The following is a 16437-nucleotide window of genomic DNA, read 5'->3' as shown; positions in this document are numbered from 1 at the left end:
TTATGGTCTGTACTACAGTACTGCCCTTTAGTAATAGTTATGGTCTGTACTACAGTAATACCCTTTAGTAAAAGTTATGGTCTGTACTACAGTACTCCCCTTTAGTAATAGTTATGGTCTGTACTACAGTACTACCCTTTAGTTATGGTCTGTACTACAGTACTACCCTTTAGTTATAGTTATGGTCTGTACTACAGTACTACCCTTTAGTAATAGTTATGGTCTGTACTACAGTACTACCCTTTAGTTATGGTCTGTACTACAGTACTACCCTTTAGTAATAGTTATGGTCTGTACTGCAGTACTACCCTTTAGTAATAGTTATGGTCTGTACTGCAGTACTACCCTTTAGTAATAGTTATGGTCTGTACTGCAGTACTACCCTTTAGTAATAGTTATGGTCTGTACTACAGTACTACCCTTTAGTTATGGTCTGTACTACAGTACTACCCTTTAGTATTAGTTATGGTCTGTACTACCCTTTAGTTATAGTTATGGTCTGTACTACAGTACTACCCTTTAGTAATAGTTATGGTCTGTACTACAGTACTACCCTTTAGTAATAGTTATGGTCTGTACTACAGTACTACCCTTTAGTAATAGTTATGGTCTGTACTGCAGTACTACCCTTTAGTTATGGTCTGTACTACAGTACTACCCTTTAGTAATAGTTATGGTCTGTACTACAGTACTACCCTTTAGTAATGGTCTGTACTACAGTACTACCCTTTAGTAATGGTCTGTACTACAGTACTACCCTTTAGTAATAGTTATGGTCTGTACTACAGTACTACCCTTTAGTTATGGTCTGTACTACAGTACTACCCTTTAGTAATAATTATGGTCTGTACTACAGTACTACCCTTTAGTAATAGTTATGGTCTGTACTACAGTACTACCCTTTAGTAATAGTTATGGTCTGTACTACAGTACTACCCTTTAGTAATAATTATGGTCTGTACTACAGTACTACCCTTTAGTTATGGTCTGTACTACAGTACTACCCTTTAGTAATAATTATGGTCTGTACTACAGTACTACCCTTTAGTTATGGTCTGTACTACAGTACTACCCTTTAGTACTAGTTATGGTCTGTACTACAGTACTACCCTTTAGTAATAGTTATGGTCTGTACTGCAGTACTACCCTTTAGTAATAGTTATGGTCTGTACTGCAGTACTACCCTTTAGTAATAGTTATGGTCTGTACTGCAGTACTACCCTTTAGTAATAGTTATGGTCTGTACTACAGTACTACCCTTTAGTTATGGTCTGTACTACAGTACTACCCTTTAGTATTAGTTATGGTCTGTACTACCCTTTAGTTATAGTTATGGTCTGTACTACAGTACTACCCTTTAGTAATAGTTATGGTCTGTACTACAGTACTACCCTTTAGTAATAGTTATGGTCTGTACTGCAGTACTACCCTTTAGTTATGGTCTGTACTACAGTACTACCCTTTAGTAATAGTTATGGTCTGTACTGCAGTACTACCCTTTAGTTATGGTCTATACTACAGTACTACCCTTTAGTTATGGTCTGTACTACAGTACTACCCTTTAGTAATGGTCTGTACTACAGTACTACCCTTTAGTAATGGTCTGTACTACAGTACTACCCTTTAGTAATGGTCTGTACTACAGTACTACCCTTTAGTAATAGTTATGGTCTGTACTACAGTACTACCCTTTAGTAATAGTTATGGTCTGTACTACAGTACTACCCTTTAGTTATGGTCTGTACTACAGTACTACCCTTTAGTAATAATTATGGTCTGTACTACAGTACTACCCTTTAGTAATAGTTATGGTCTGTACTACAGTACTACCCTTTAGTAATAGTTATGGTCTGTACTACAGTACTACCCTTTAGTAATAGTTATGGTCTGTACTGCAGTACTACCCTTTAGTAATAATTATGGTCTGTACTACAGTACTACCCTTTAGTAATAGTTATGGTCTGTACTACTACACTTTAGTAATAGTTATGGTCTGTACTACAGTACTACCCTTTAGTAATAGTTATGGTCTGTACTACAGTACTACCCTTTAGTAATAGTTATGGTCTGTACTACAGTACTACCCTTTAGTAATAGTTATGGTCTGTACTACAGTACTACCCTTTAGTAATAGTTATGGTCTGTACTACAGTACTACCCTTTAGTAATAGTTATGGTCTGTACTACAGTACTACCCTTTAGTAATAGTTATGGTCTGTACTACAGTACTACCCTTTAGTAATAGTTATGGTCTGTACTGCAGTACTACCCTTTAGTAATAGTTATGGTCTGTACTGCAGTACTACCCTTTAGTAATAGTTATGGTCTGTACTACAGTACTACCCTCTAGTAATAGTTATGGTCTGTACTACAGTACTACCCTTTAGTAATAGTTATGGTCTGTACTACAGTACTACCCTTTAGTAATAGTTATGGTCTGTACTACAGTACTACCCTTTAGTAATAGTTATGGTCTGTACTACAGTACTACCCTTTAGTAATAGTTATGGTCTGTACTACAGTACTACCCTTTAGTAATAGTTATGGTCTGTACTACTACCCTTTAGTAATAGTTATGGTCTGTACTACAGTACTACCCTTTAGTAATAGTTATGGTCTGTACTACTACGCTTTAGTAATAGTTATGGTCTGTACTACAGTACTACCCTTTAGTAATAGTTATGGTCTGTACTACAGTACTACCCTTTAGTAATAGTTATGGTCTGTACTACAGTACTACCCTTTAGTAATAGTTATGGTCTGTACTACAGTACTACCCTTTAGTAATAGTTATGGTCTGTACTACAGTACTACCCTTTAGTAATAGTTATGGTCTGTACTACAGTACTACCCTTTAGTAATAGTTATGGTCTGTACTACAGTACTACCCTTTAGTAATAGTTATGGTCTGTACTACAGTACTACCCTTTAGTAATAGTTATGGTCTGTACTACAGTACTACCCTCTAGTAATAGTTATGGTCTGTACTACAGTACTACCCTTTAGTAATAGTTATGGTCTGTACTACAGTACTACCCTTTAGTAATAGTTATGGTCTGTACTACAGTACTACCCTTTAGTAATAGTTATGGTCTGTACTACAGTAATACCCTTTAGTAAAAGTTATGGTCTGTACTACAGTACTACCCTTTAGTTATGGTCTGTACTACAGTACTACCCTTTAGTAATAGTTATGGTCTGTACTACAGTACTACCCTTTAGTAATAGTTATGGTCTGTACTACAGTACTACCCTTTAGTAATAGTTATGGTAGGTACTACAGTACTACCCTTTAGTAATAGTTATGGTCTGTACTACAGTACTACCCTTTAGTAATAGTTATGGTCTGTACTACAGTACTACCCTTTAGTAATAGTTATGGTCTGTACTACAGTACTACCCTTTAGTTATGGTCTGTACTCCCTACTGCAGCCAGCAGGCGGTCTTTTCTTCTTTCTTGTGTTTGCCCCATTGATATAGTTAATGCGGAGAACCTTAGCAAACTTCACATCCAGAAACCCCACCTTTCTCCAACTTACCATGTGCTGTACTCAGCCTCATCACATCCCATCATCTCACCATTGAGCTAACTGATAGGAGAGATCCCACCCAGCCAACCAGATCCATGTCTTCCATTGCAAAGCAGACAAAAAGGAAAGACAAGCAATTGTTTCTTACCTGTTGAGTTGATGTAACTTATTCTGACTGGGTTTGACTCAATGAAAGGAGTTTTTACGTTCATTGATGGATGTTAAGTTTGTATGAATGCCTTAATGATCCCTCTGCAGCTTACACTCCAGCCAACCTCTGCTCTCCACCCCTCCACTCCTATTCCCTGCTCCCTAAACCCTACAACTACACCCCTATCCCCAGCACCCTACACCCTGTCTCATTAGCCAAGGGGAATGAGCTGTAGAGAGGATCCGGATTTACCTCAGGAGGAGTGCTTGTTTGTGTTTTAATTGAAAACACTCAGTATGCTGTAGTCTGTTGTAGAAGGGTGAATGATTAACACACACTTTCTCCTCCAATCCTCACGCTCTCTCCGTCCGTCCTACGCTTCACATTTTCTCCGTCCACTCTTCAGGGAAGATGGTGAAAAAAGTCTGCCCCTGCAACCAACTCTGTAGTAATTATCTATTTTATGACCTTTGCCCCTCACCCCCTACTGCCTCGTCCACCACCCTCACTCTCTGCACCCCCCTGTTAGGGTTGCAAAGTTAAAGAATCTTTCCCAAATGTCCCAGGTCTTCCAGAAATCCCAGTTGGAGGGTTCCCTCCCTGCTTATTCTCTTTCTGGAAAACCTGGGAATTTTGGAAAGGTTACTGGAATTTCGCAATCCTACCCCCTGTTGCTCTCTGCTTTGAGTGTCTGTGCACTGACTGCCCTGTGGATGCCAGCTGTGGCTTTGGTCATGTGTCGGGGTCCACAAGGCTCTCCTCTCACAGGCTGACTTGAGCATTTCTCTGTTGTGACGATGACCCCATTCACATGATCTATTACAGCGGTTCTCAAAGTGGGTTCCGTGGCCAGATGTATAACAATGTCTTCTAAATGTCCTTTTTTAACTGATTTACAAAAAAATTGTCCATGGGATCCATGGAATACGTTTTGAGGGTGTAATACAATGTCATATTATTCATTTTCCATGTCTGTTCTTAACCCTGGGTGACATGGGCCTGCAGAGGCTCACAGGGATATTGGTATCCACAGTACTCAACCAATTATACATTTTTCAAGTCAATACATCTTGTATTCCTCAAAAATGTTTGGGCAACATAAATAAACAACTGAGCAAGTGAGCGTGAGGAAAAGTACATTAGTGTCTAGTTTGAGAAACAGAAGCCTCACAAGTCCTCAACTGGCAGCTTCATTAAACAGCACCCGCAAAACACCAGTCTCAACGTCAACAGTGTCAACAACGTCCCGACTCCGGGATGCTGGAGTTGCAAAGAAAAAGCCATATCTCAGACTGGCCAATAAAAATAAAATAATAAAATGGGCAAAAGAACACAGACACTGGACAGAGGAACTCTGCCTAGAAGGCCAGCATCCCGGAGTCGCCTCTTCACTGTTGACGTTGAGACCGGTGTTTTTTGCGGGTGCTATTTAATGAAACTGTGAGTTGAGGACTTGTGAGGTATCTGTTTCTCAAACAAGACACTAATGTACTTGTCCTCTTGCTCAGTTGTGCACCAGGGCCTCCCACTCCTCTTTCTATTCTGGTTAGAATCAGTTTGCGCTGTTCTGTGAAGGGAGTAGTACACAGCGTTTTATGAGGTCTTCCGTTTCTTGGCAGTTTCTCGCATGGAATAGCCTTCATTTCTCAGAACAAGAATAGACTGACGAGTTTCAGAAGAAAGTTCTTTGTTTCTGGCCATTTTGAGCATGTAATCAAACCCACAAATGCTGAGGCTCCAGATACTCAACTAGTCTAAAGAAGCCCAGTTTTATTGCTTCTTTAATCAGACACAACAGTTTTCAGCTGTGCTAACATAATTGCAAAATGGTTTTCTAATGATCAATTGGCCTTTTAAAATGATAAACTTGGATTAGCTAACACAACGTGCCATTCGAACACAAGAGTGATGGTTGCTGATAACGGGCCTCTGTACGCCTATGTAGATATTCCATACAAAATCAGCCGTTTCCAGCTACAATAGTCATTTACAACATTAATTTACAGCAATGTCTACACTGTATTTCTGATCAATTTGATGTTATTTTAATGGACAAAAAAATTGATTTTCTTTCAAAAACAAGGACATTTCTAAGTGACCCCAAACTTTTGAACGGTAGTGTACAGTCGTGGCCAGAAGTTGAGAATGACACAAGTATTAATTTTCACAAAGTCTGCTGCCTCAGTTTGTATGATGGCAATTTGCATATACTCCAGAATGTTATGAAGAGTGATCAGATGAATTGCAATTAATTGCAAAGTCCGTCTTTGCCATGCAAATGAACTGAATCCCCCAAAAAACATTTCCACTGCATTTCAGCCCTGCCACAAAAGGACCAGCTGACATGTCAGTGATTCTCTCGTTAACACAGGTGTGAGTGTTGACGAGGACAAGGCTGGAGATCACTCTGTCATGCTGATTTGAGTTCGAATAACAGACTGGAAGCTTCAAAAGGAGGGTGGTGCTTGGAATCATTGTTCTTCCTCTGTCAGCCATGGTTACCTGCAAGGAAACACATGCCGTCATCATTGCTTTGCACAAAAAGGGCTTCACAGGCAAGGATATTGCTGCCAGTAAGATTGCACCTAAATCAACCATTTATGGGATCATCAAGAACTTTAAGGAGAGCGGTTCAATTGTTGTGAAGAAAGCTTCAGGGCGACCAAGAAAGTCCAGCAAGCGCCAGGATCGTCTCCTAAAGTTGATTCAGCTGCAGGATCGGGGCACCACCAGTACAGAGCTTGCTCAGGAATGGCAGCAGGCATGTGTGAGTGCATCTGCACGCACAGTGAGGCGAAGACTTTTGGAGGATGGCCTGGTGTCAAGAAGGGCATCAAAGAAGCCACTTCTCTCCAGGAAAAACATCAGGGACAGACTGATATTCTACAAAAGGTACAGGGATTGGACTGCTGAGGACTGGGGTAAGTAATTTTCTCTGATGAATCCCCTTTATGATTGTTTGGGGCATCGGGAAAAAAGCTTGTCCGGAGAAGACGAGGTGAGCGCTACCATCAGTCCTGTGTCATGCCAACAGTAAAGCCTCCTGAGACCATTCATGTGTGGGGTTGCTTCTCAGCCAAGGGAGTGGGCTCACTCACAATTTTGCCTAAGAACACAGCCATGAATAAAGAATGGTACCAACACATCCTCCGAGAGCAACTTCTCCCAACCATCCAGGAACAGTTTGGTGATGAACAATGCCTTTTCCAGCATGATGGAGCACCTTGCCATAAGGCAAAAGTGATAACTAAGTGGCTCGGGGAACAAAACATTGATATTTTGGGTCCATGGCCAGGAAACTCCCCAGACCTTAATCCCATTGAGAAGTTGTGGTCAATTCTCAAGAGGGGGGTGGGCAAACAAAAACCCACAAATTCTGACAAACTCCAAGCATTGATTATGCAAGAATGGGCTGCCATCAGTCAGGATGTGGCCCAGAAGTTAATTGACAGCATGCCAGGGCGGATTGCAGAGGTCTTGGAAAAAGAAGGGTCAACACTGCAGATGTTGACTCTTTGCATCAACTTCATGTAATTGTCAATAAAAGCCTTTGACACGTATGAAATGCTTGTAATTATACTTCAGTATTCCATAGTAACATTTGACAAAAATATCTAAAGACACTGAAGCAGCAAACTTTGTGGAAATTAATATTTAAAACTTTTGGCCACGACTATGTATATATTTTTTTTAAATCATCCCTTTTATGCCCAAATTTTGTGGTTTCCATTTGGTAGTTAGTCTTGTCCCATCACTGCAACTCCCGTACGGACTCGGGAGAGGCGAAGGTCGAGAGCCGTGCGTCTTCCGAAACACGACCCAACCAAGCTGCGCTGCTTCTTGACACAATGCCCGCTTAACCCGGAAGCCAGCCGCACCAATGTGTCGGAGGAAATGCCGTACACCTGGCGACCATGTCAGGAGTCGCCACAGGAGTCGCTAGAGCGGGATGGTAAAGGACATCCCAGCCGGCCAAACCCTCCCCTAACCCGGACAACGCTGGGCCAATTGTGCGCCGCCCCATGGGTTTCCCGGTCGCAGCCGGCTGCGACAGAGCCTGGACTCAAACCAGGATCTCTAATGGCGCTCTGATGCAGTGCCTTAGACCACTGCGCCACACGGGAAGCCTTACAATTATAGTTTTAACAATGTTTTGAGGTTATATAGTGTTTGTTCCTTTGTTTACAAACATTGGAGTAAAACAAGGTTATATTTTGGGTTCTGATGGGATACGACAATTGAACTAAGCACATGAGGCATTTATAAGTTCGATTTTTCAAGAATAATTGGGTACATATCAAGAATGTATAAGTCAGAAAATTTATGTAGCAAGTGCTGATTGCCTCTTTAAACATAAGGTATTTACGTTATTGGCCAACCTAAAAAAGATTTAATCTCAGAGTCGTTGCAAAGTGAATGGGAGTCATCCAGACCACTAAATGCTGAAGTCATTTTGTGATTCAGCTGCCCCCCTCCTCCTTCCCCCATCTCTTCTAGTCTAGAGCATGGCTTGTCCTGTGGACTCCACTACCCAGAGTTCCACTGGTGCTGCAGTCATGACTCAGTGTATTGCTGCTTTTACGTCATGGCTTTTCCCCCCACTAATTTTCAATTTTTCCTTTTTTTATAAAATGTTTTTTAACCTGACTCAGTAGTTTGTCAGAAATGCCAAAGGTTATGCCTCTTCAATGATTGAACTTAGTGTATCTATCAAACAGCAATTACATTTTAGGAGTTTGTTTTTCTATCATATCTTAATTTATTGTTTGCAAAGGAAATGCATCAGGTCCTTGAGTTCCTATTGCAGCCAGCTACTGCATGGCTACTGCATGTATGTGATTGTTGTTGCCTTCGATTGTTGAGATATTGCAGTAGGCGACTGTGAAAAAGGAGCTGATGTATTTTCCCATACTCACTCTCACCTCTGGTGTATTTTGGGTTCTGGCTCTGCTTCCAGGAAGAGAGGCACTAAACAGCTAACCTTTTAAAGCTTGTTTGCAGCTCAATTCATCTGTTCTCATGTAATGCTTGCTGTAATATAATGCCTGTTAGTGTTCAGGAAGGCTGCTGATACGGAATGACTGTAGACAACATTAGATAACATGTTGTTTTGAAATACAATTCATTAAGTCTCCAAACGTAAACCACCATGATCTTAGGTCTTGGCCCAAATTAAATCCCCAAAATGTATCTTGTGAGAGATGGGTCATTTTAGCTGTAAGTCTAAGCTAGTCATTGTTGATCTATTGAACATTTTATCTGCAGACAGTGAATGTGTTTTAAAATGGAGAATGTTCTGGTTCATTCACGGTGATGGACTAGACTAGTGTTACAGCTCCCTCTGCTGTTCATATGCAGAACACATTTGTCAGATTAGATGAGATATTTTCATCCTGCTAAATGTTGGCCTAGTTTATCAGATGGAGGCTGAAATACATGCCTCAGAGTGGATCATAATGTGTCATAGGATCCTGTCCTGACACGTTGACATAGCTAGAGTATGTCATTAACCAACGCAAACACATTGACACCCACACAACTACCTACTCTACATATCCCATAACCCTCCTCTCTCTCTCGCTCCCTTTCGCTCTCTCTCGCTCCCTCTCTCTCGCTCCCCCTCACTCTCTCCCCCTCTCTCTCTCCCTCCCTGTCTCCCTCTCCCCCTTTCTCTCTGTCTCTCCCCGTCTCTCCAGGGACCAGCAGCACCAACACAGTGAGTGGTCCAGGAGGCCAGGGTCCAGGACCAGGTTCAGGGGGTCAGAACCAGGGCCAGCCTTCTCCCAACCCCCCTCAACAGGGCCGGAAGGGCACGTTCACCGACGACCTGCACAAGCTGGTTGACAACTGGGCCCGCGACGCCATCAGTCTGTCCCAGGGCAAGAGTCGCTCCAAACACCAACAGCAACCCTCACAGGGACACAGCTACCAGGTGAGTAAAGACACTCTTTCTAGTATAGTAACAAAAATAACATTCTCAAAAGGTCTTATTCATCAAAATAATGGGATGCTCAATCCTTACCAATATAGTCCATGTTTGATTGTGTTGCTTATTTGAAATATAGATTACTGGAAGTGAATGTTATGGTGTTTGTAAGCTGGAACATGAGTTGTAGATATGGGTCCTGGTCCAACCTCCACGTAGCATAGCTGAGATAGCTCTGGCCATGTAATGTAGGTGGTATGCTAGTATGGATATTGGAGAGCAGCCATGCAGTATCTCACCCTGGTGTCTCTTCTCCGTCTCCAGGCGACCCCGTCGACCAATAAGGGCCGTAAGTTCTCCGCCCCGAGTCAGCTGTGCCCCAGCAACGCCTCTTCCACCCCCGCTACCTCTCTGGGAGGCCGCAAGGGCTCCTTGTGTCCCCCTCCCCAGTACGGCGGGGTCGGGGCATGCTACCCCTCCTCTACTGCACCTTACAGCAGCGCCCAGTGGGTGGGATCCACGGGGTCCACAGGGCCGGGACAGGGTCAGGCCGGTATGTTAGCCTCCTCTCAGCCCCTGGTTGCCTCCTCCTCGCAGTACCCCTCCTCTGCCACTGGGGGGCAGGGCTCCCTGCAGGGCTTCCACCACATCAGCACTTTGCAGAAATCCGTCAGCAACCCTGGAGGCCCCAACCTGAGGACCACGTAGTGTCCATGAGGGGATGTTAGCCATGCCGGGCTGAGGGACTGACAGACTGAGGGAGAGAGAAATGAGGAGAGAAGGGTGTCTGTGTTACAAGGGGGAGAGGGGCTTGTGTGTTACAAGCAACATCATGGTTGGTGGGACTGTATTGAATGTGAATGAGCTGGCTGTGAAGAGGAGGAGCAGGAGAGAGAAGAGTCAGCTGCTGTGTGAAATGGTTCACCACACTGCCCTCTTCTGTTTCCCTGAAGGATGACAGGAGAGGGACACACTCCCCCTCTCTCCCCCCACCCCGAGGTCAACTGTAGGCCTTGGGGGTCGAAGAAATACGCAAAACGCGACAAGGAATACCAATGGACACGAGTGCAATGTTAAGTGGCCAAAGAGGGTTAATGTGACAATTACTATTGTAAAATGTGTGTGTGTGGTGATGGGCTTTGTTCCTTCACTGACTGGCTTTTACATGTACTCTATAGTAGAGACCAGAGCCTTGTACTGATCTCAGAGAGGAGGGATGGAGGATAGTAACAGACCTTTCCCCTCTTACCTATCTGAGCCCCCCTGCCTGTTCAGCTCCTCCTGCTGGTAACTGACCTCCAGAACAGAGCTTTAAGTGACCGTACAGTACTATACAGCTCCTCCTGCTGGTAACTGACCTCCAGAACAGAGCTTTAAGTGACCGTACAGTACTATACAGCTCCTCCTGCTGGTAACTGACCTCCAGAACAGAGCTTTAAGTGACCGTACAGTACTATACAGCTCCTCCTGCTGGTAACTGACCTCCAGAACAGAGCTTTAAGTGACCGTACAGAACTATACAGCTCCTCCTGCTGGTAACTGACCTCCAGAACAGAGCTTTAAGTGACCGTACAGTACTATACAGCTCCTCCTGCTGGTAACTGACCTCCAGAACAGAGCTTTAAGTGACCGTACAGTACTATACAGCTCCTCCTGCTGGTAACTGACCTCCAGAACAGAGCTTTAAGTGACCGTACAGTACTATACAGCTCCAGTAGAAGTCCATTATGGTAGAGTTGTGTAGCATGTTGAGGAGATGTGAGGAAGGTTATGGGGTGAAGGAATGAGCTTGTGAGGCCGAGGTGTGGGACTGGTGCCATGTATGTAGCTGGTCAGGCAGTGTTGACATCCGGAACCACATGTACTGCTATTCCTATATATCATTTAGGATGTACATTGGTGTGTGTAGGTGGAGAATCAGTAGAAAAGGCCTGGGGGTCATACTCTACTCTACCCCTCCTGTTGCCATGGGATGCAATAAGAACACAATAGAAACCTCCTCCTAAATATAATAAAAACACATAGTGACCTTCATTAGGAAACAAAACAATCCATGACCAGATTCAGAATGTCTTTTTTTTAAGAGTTTGGGTTTATGATGATTCCATGTTTAATTAGTGTTTTATTTTTTTCCTCTGTCCCCATTGAACTGAGGAGACCCTTCTGTAGCATGATGAAAGGGTTTACGCTAGGGTTGACCCTCCTATCCAGGAACTCTCAGTATAGGGCCTTTAAAGAAACTACATCTCCCAGTATAGGACCTTTAAAGAAACTACAACTCCCATCTCCATGCTAACCATCTCTTCACCTGATTGGAGAGGAGTACTGTGTGAGAGACCCATCTATCCCAGTCTTAACTTCAGGCTTATAGTTACTCCATTCTAAAATGTGCTGTATCTGGGAGGCCAATGAGATCCCAATCCTGAAGCCTAAAGTCTGTATAAGCTGGCTGGTAGTTTCCATGGTTCTCATCTACATATCCCTAATGAGAGATCTCCCCTGAACTAACACAGACAGGACTGAAGTAGATTCTCTCAGACAGGACTTGTTGACTGAAGTAGACCCTCTCAGACTCAATATCCTTCTTTTTCACAGGTGGTTTAGCTCTGAGAGGGAGTGCAGGGCGAACGGAGGGAGGTATGTCCTGTTGGCTCTGTGTCACACATGAGATTGTTTTCACGGTTGTGAGGTGGGTTGGTGTTGGTCCTGCGTGGACCCAGAGAAGGAGAGGTCTCGGTGGGGCAGGGGGAGGACTGGACGTGGGCTGGGCTGGAGGCAGGCTGCATGGGGGATGGTATGATGGTTGTAAGTAAAGCCTTGGATCTCCAGCAACACAACGCTGTCTGTCCTGAGGAGGGCTTGTGAAGCTTTCAAACCTATGATCTAATAGTAACATAACAGCTTTTATAATCATGATGTTGACAGCATTAGGGGCCTCGATCTCTCTACTTCTGAGTCTTTTCAATAGTGTGATTGAAAACAAAAATGTACATTATTATTATTCTATTTAAAAAAAGAAGACAAGATGTGTTCTGTATGGACCTGTATTTACCCATCAGTTTTTGATGTTGAAACACTGTGATTATTCTAAATGTTGTTGGACAACATGAGTTTAAGAAGAAAAAAAGATAGTTGGAGGAAACGTTATGGTGGATTGGTAATACTTAGGCTGAAAAAATACAAAGTAAAAGGCTAGCTATTTTCCTTATCCAGTACTTATCCAAGTCACTTTAACCTTTCTTCTCTTTCTACTTTCTTTATATTAGATAAATGTGAATGTTAAATGGACTCAATTAACGTACTTGAATAGTAACTTGGGGTTGAGTCCCAAATAACACCCTATCCCCTACATGGTGTACAACTTTTCACCAGGGGCCGATGGACCTCGACCAGGGCCCATGGGGCTCTGGTCAAAAGTAGTGCACTATATAGGGAATAAGGTGCAATGTAGGACTTGCCCTTGGTCTTTTCTGTCTCCTTTCGCCCCCCAGTACTCCAGTGAGAGCTCTGCTGGAGTTTCTAGTGCCTTCCATTATTTATTTTGCTTTTTTTTTAACAGTTTTTTTGACATGATGGAGTAACGGAAGTGCTGTTGATTTGTGCTTCGTTGAAGTGCTTTACTGGCTCTGTGGGTACAAAGGTCAAAGGTACACTGGGAAGGGGGGAAGGTGGGCTAGGGTAACTCGTTTCCTTTTTCTTTGTGCCATTTATTTTTTTAGTATTCGGGTTAAATACATTTGATTTGGGGGGGGGGGACAGACAAACTTAGTCGTAGACTGCAGAGAGTAGGAATGGACCTGATGGTTAATAAAAAGTTGTTGAAGCTTGGACAACTCTGTATTTGAAAGGAACAAATGAACGCAGACAACAGAACAGAGTGAGGCTGAACCTAACATTTCAAATAAAGGGTCTGTTAAGAACGGAATGCTTGACTGTTCCGTTAGCCGTTCTGTTTGTTCTAGTGTTCTGGGGACACGTTTCAGATACTAGAACCAGTCAGTCAGTATGCCAGAGCTCTCTAGCTAGCACTGAGCCTATCATTAGACCCACTACAACAGTCAGGCTATCTTTATTGATGGCCTGTCCACGAAGCCTTGTGTGTGTCCGACACCAGGCAGCACGGTATACAAGCCTCGTGTTGGTGGTGAGAGAGGGGAGAAAGAGGTAGAAGGATAGGAATGGAGAAGAGAAAGTTAGTCAGTGAGAAACGGTATTTGTGTGAATTTCTCAAGAGTTAAAACCAGATTGTGGTGTTGTATAGTTACTAACCAGGCATAATGTGTGTCTACTGTCAGTGGGGCAGTCTTAGGCTGTGTCCCCCAAATGGCACCATATTCCCTATATAGTGCACTACGTTTGACCAGAGCCCTATGGACCCTGGTCAAAAGTAGTGCACTAAATAGGGAATAGGGCGCCATTTGAGACGTAGTAGGTGTGACTTAGCCCAATGCCATTTAAGGTGGGTAAAGTGAAAGTGGAGTTGAGGTAGAAGCCAGAGCTAGTGGAGGCAGAAGAGGAGAGGTCAGGGGAATCTCTATCTCCAACACATGGCGGTAGTACTGTACACTGTGCTACTGGGTTTGACCAACAAGTGACTTCCTCATCGCCAATGCAATGCTGGGGGTTCAAGCCCAGTTATTTCATCATCTGCTTAATGCTGCCCCAGTCTCTAATGAAACCACCTGTGGCTTTTAGTGCAGGTTCGTAGCTTATTGTAAAGTAGCAGACAGTCTCACCACTCACAATGCAAAGAAATGAATGGTTGGTTCCATCATTATTACAGTTTTATGACATGGATATTTTAGTTTTTGGTCGATGTCCTTCTGGTCTTTTTGGAAACCTTACAAAATGTTGTAATGATGAACAGTGTTTCTTTCTGGTTACCTGACAGTGTTGTAGACAGTAAAACTGGTCCAATCTGTGGACACCAGAATAGTTCATTAAGCCCCACATCCTTCTCAAAGCAGCTGTACAAACCATTACCTGGGGTCAAACATGTTTAAAAGTGAATACCGTAGAAAAGTTATTTCTAATAAACACTCGTCACCTTAACTACTGATTAGCTTACAAGGACTGCTAGATCTATCGCCTTCTGCTTACCGCTTCAGTCTCTACTCACTGTAAACATGTCCGCTACGGGAAATCACTTGAAAAGATATGGTAGATTCTCAACCATTTAAAACCCTTAAAAACAGTTGGGGGGTCCTTTGTAAAACGTTGCTTTTGCCTGTTTTGTGGATTGAACTTTTCGTACTTACCGGAGGCCCTCAGTACAGTACTTAGCAAGTTTGGTTGAAGCTGTGAACGTGACAAAAATACACTTTGCTTAGTTATTTTGTTGATGATGGATACTTTTGAAAAACAAATAAAACCTTTCCAATGCCACTGCCTCAGTGCCATTACCATGCAGTAATGACTTTAGCTACATGAACATCTGCTCACTCTAAAGAATACTGAGCAATATTTACAATGTTTACTTCCTCTTAACTAAGTGTCATACTGTATGATACAGTGGCTGCAATGCATAACATGCAATGGTGAACAGGTTATGGTGAGGTTACAGTGGTGAACAGGTTATGGTGAGGTTACAGTGGTGAACAGGTTATGGTGAGGTTACAGTGGTGAAACTGAAGACCTCCTCTGATGAACACATTTACACTAGCTCTGGTCCAGCTCTGTGCTCCAAAGGATCATTGTCGTGAGAGAGTAGCCGAACCACGCCCTGGACCAGAGCTACATTTACATAGTTTGAGAGGAGGGAAGTTACAGATTTTACAAAGTGTAATAATATTAATTTTAGCATCATTCAGAATACCGATCGATTCTGCTACTTCTCCTGTTCTTTTCCTTGTTACTGTTACAATACAACTCCTCCTTTGCCTTCTTGTAACCGATTTATGTCCTGCAAAGTGCACATAAAATGTTGGAATGTCATTCAATTCACCATTCGTCTGACTGACACAGAAGTGGTTGAATAAAGAGCTTGTTTCTCTAGATAACATCTGGCATGTTACCTTTTCATCACCGCTTATTATACTGTAAAGTTATTACCACAAAACAACTCAAAACGTGTACACAGCCACCCTCACAAAAACAAAACAATTCAAGGTGATTTAAAGTATTTTGTTTTGTACTACTTATCAGACATTTTTTGTTTTGCAATTTTATGTCTCAAGAAACATCTAGTGACTTAATGAATTGGTTTTTCCTCATGCTGTTTAACATTGTACAGAATGTTTTAGAATAATACTAAAATGGAAAACCAAGCGCAACCTGTTAGGAATCATTGGCAGCGGTTAACTGTTCTGCATTAAGTAGAGGCTGTTCAAGCTTCAAATAAAACTGCGCTTTGCGCTCCAATAAAATATATTTGTTACTTTATTTGTAAACTTAATAAATAAAAGTAATTTAAATGAATCAAGTTATTGGTCTTTTAATCTTGTCTTAAATGTTTGTTTTTATCCACATGTTTTAGTACCATCCACTACCACATGGTGGCAGTATATGGCATATACTGTACAATGCATTCGGATTTTGTTACATTACAGCCTTATTCTAAAATGGATTAAATAAATAAATATCATCATCAATCTACACACAATACCCCATAATGACAAAGCAAAAACAGATTTTGACATTTTTGCAGATTTATAAGAAATAAGTATTCAGACCCTTTGCTATTATCTATGCATAGTCACTTTAATAACTCTACCTACATGTACATACTACCTTGACACCGGTGCCCCGCACATTCACTCTGTACTGGTACCCCCCTGTATATAGCCTCCACATTCACTCTGTACTGGTACCCCCTGTATATAACCTCCACA

At 42.5% G+C, this 16437-nt stretch overlaps 1 protein-coding gene across 16 annotated transcripts in view; it reads left to right on the top strand.

Moving 5' to 3' along the window:
• The window catches only part of LOC106595753 (serine/threonine-protein kinase WNK1), a 173364-nt gene extending 157340 nt beyond the window's left edge, over positions 1-16024 (top strand). For 10 of the 16 annotated variants that reach the window (XM_082964186.1, XM_082964193.1, XM_082964188.1 and 7 more), the window contains 3 exons: positions 4088-4129; positions 9378-9613; positions 9932-16024. In XM_082964186.1, the coding sequence (XP_082820312.1) occupies positions 4088-4129; positions 9378-9613; positions 9932-10315 (662 nt within the window). In that variant the 3' untranslated portion in view covers positions 10316-16024. The remainder of the gene's footprint in view (positions 1-4087; positions 4130-9377; positions 9614-9931) is intronic. The other 6 variants (XM_082964199.1, XM_082964198.1, XM_082964195.1 and 3 more) reach the window with 1 other exon arrangement.
• The last annotated feature ends 413 nt before the right edge of the window (positions 16025-16437 follow it).

The sequence above is a fragment of the Salmo salar genome, chromosome 17 (assembly GCF_965601325.2).
Source record: "Salmo salar chromosome 17, fSalSal1, whole genome shotgun sequence".
Lineage (NCBI taxonomy): Eukaryota > Metazoa > Chordata > Actinopteri > Salmoniformes > Salmonidae > Salmo > Salmo salar.
Note: the sequence above shows the minus strand (reverse complement) of the source record. Positions and strands in the feature narration are given on the sequence as shown.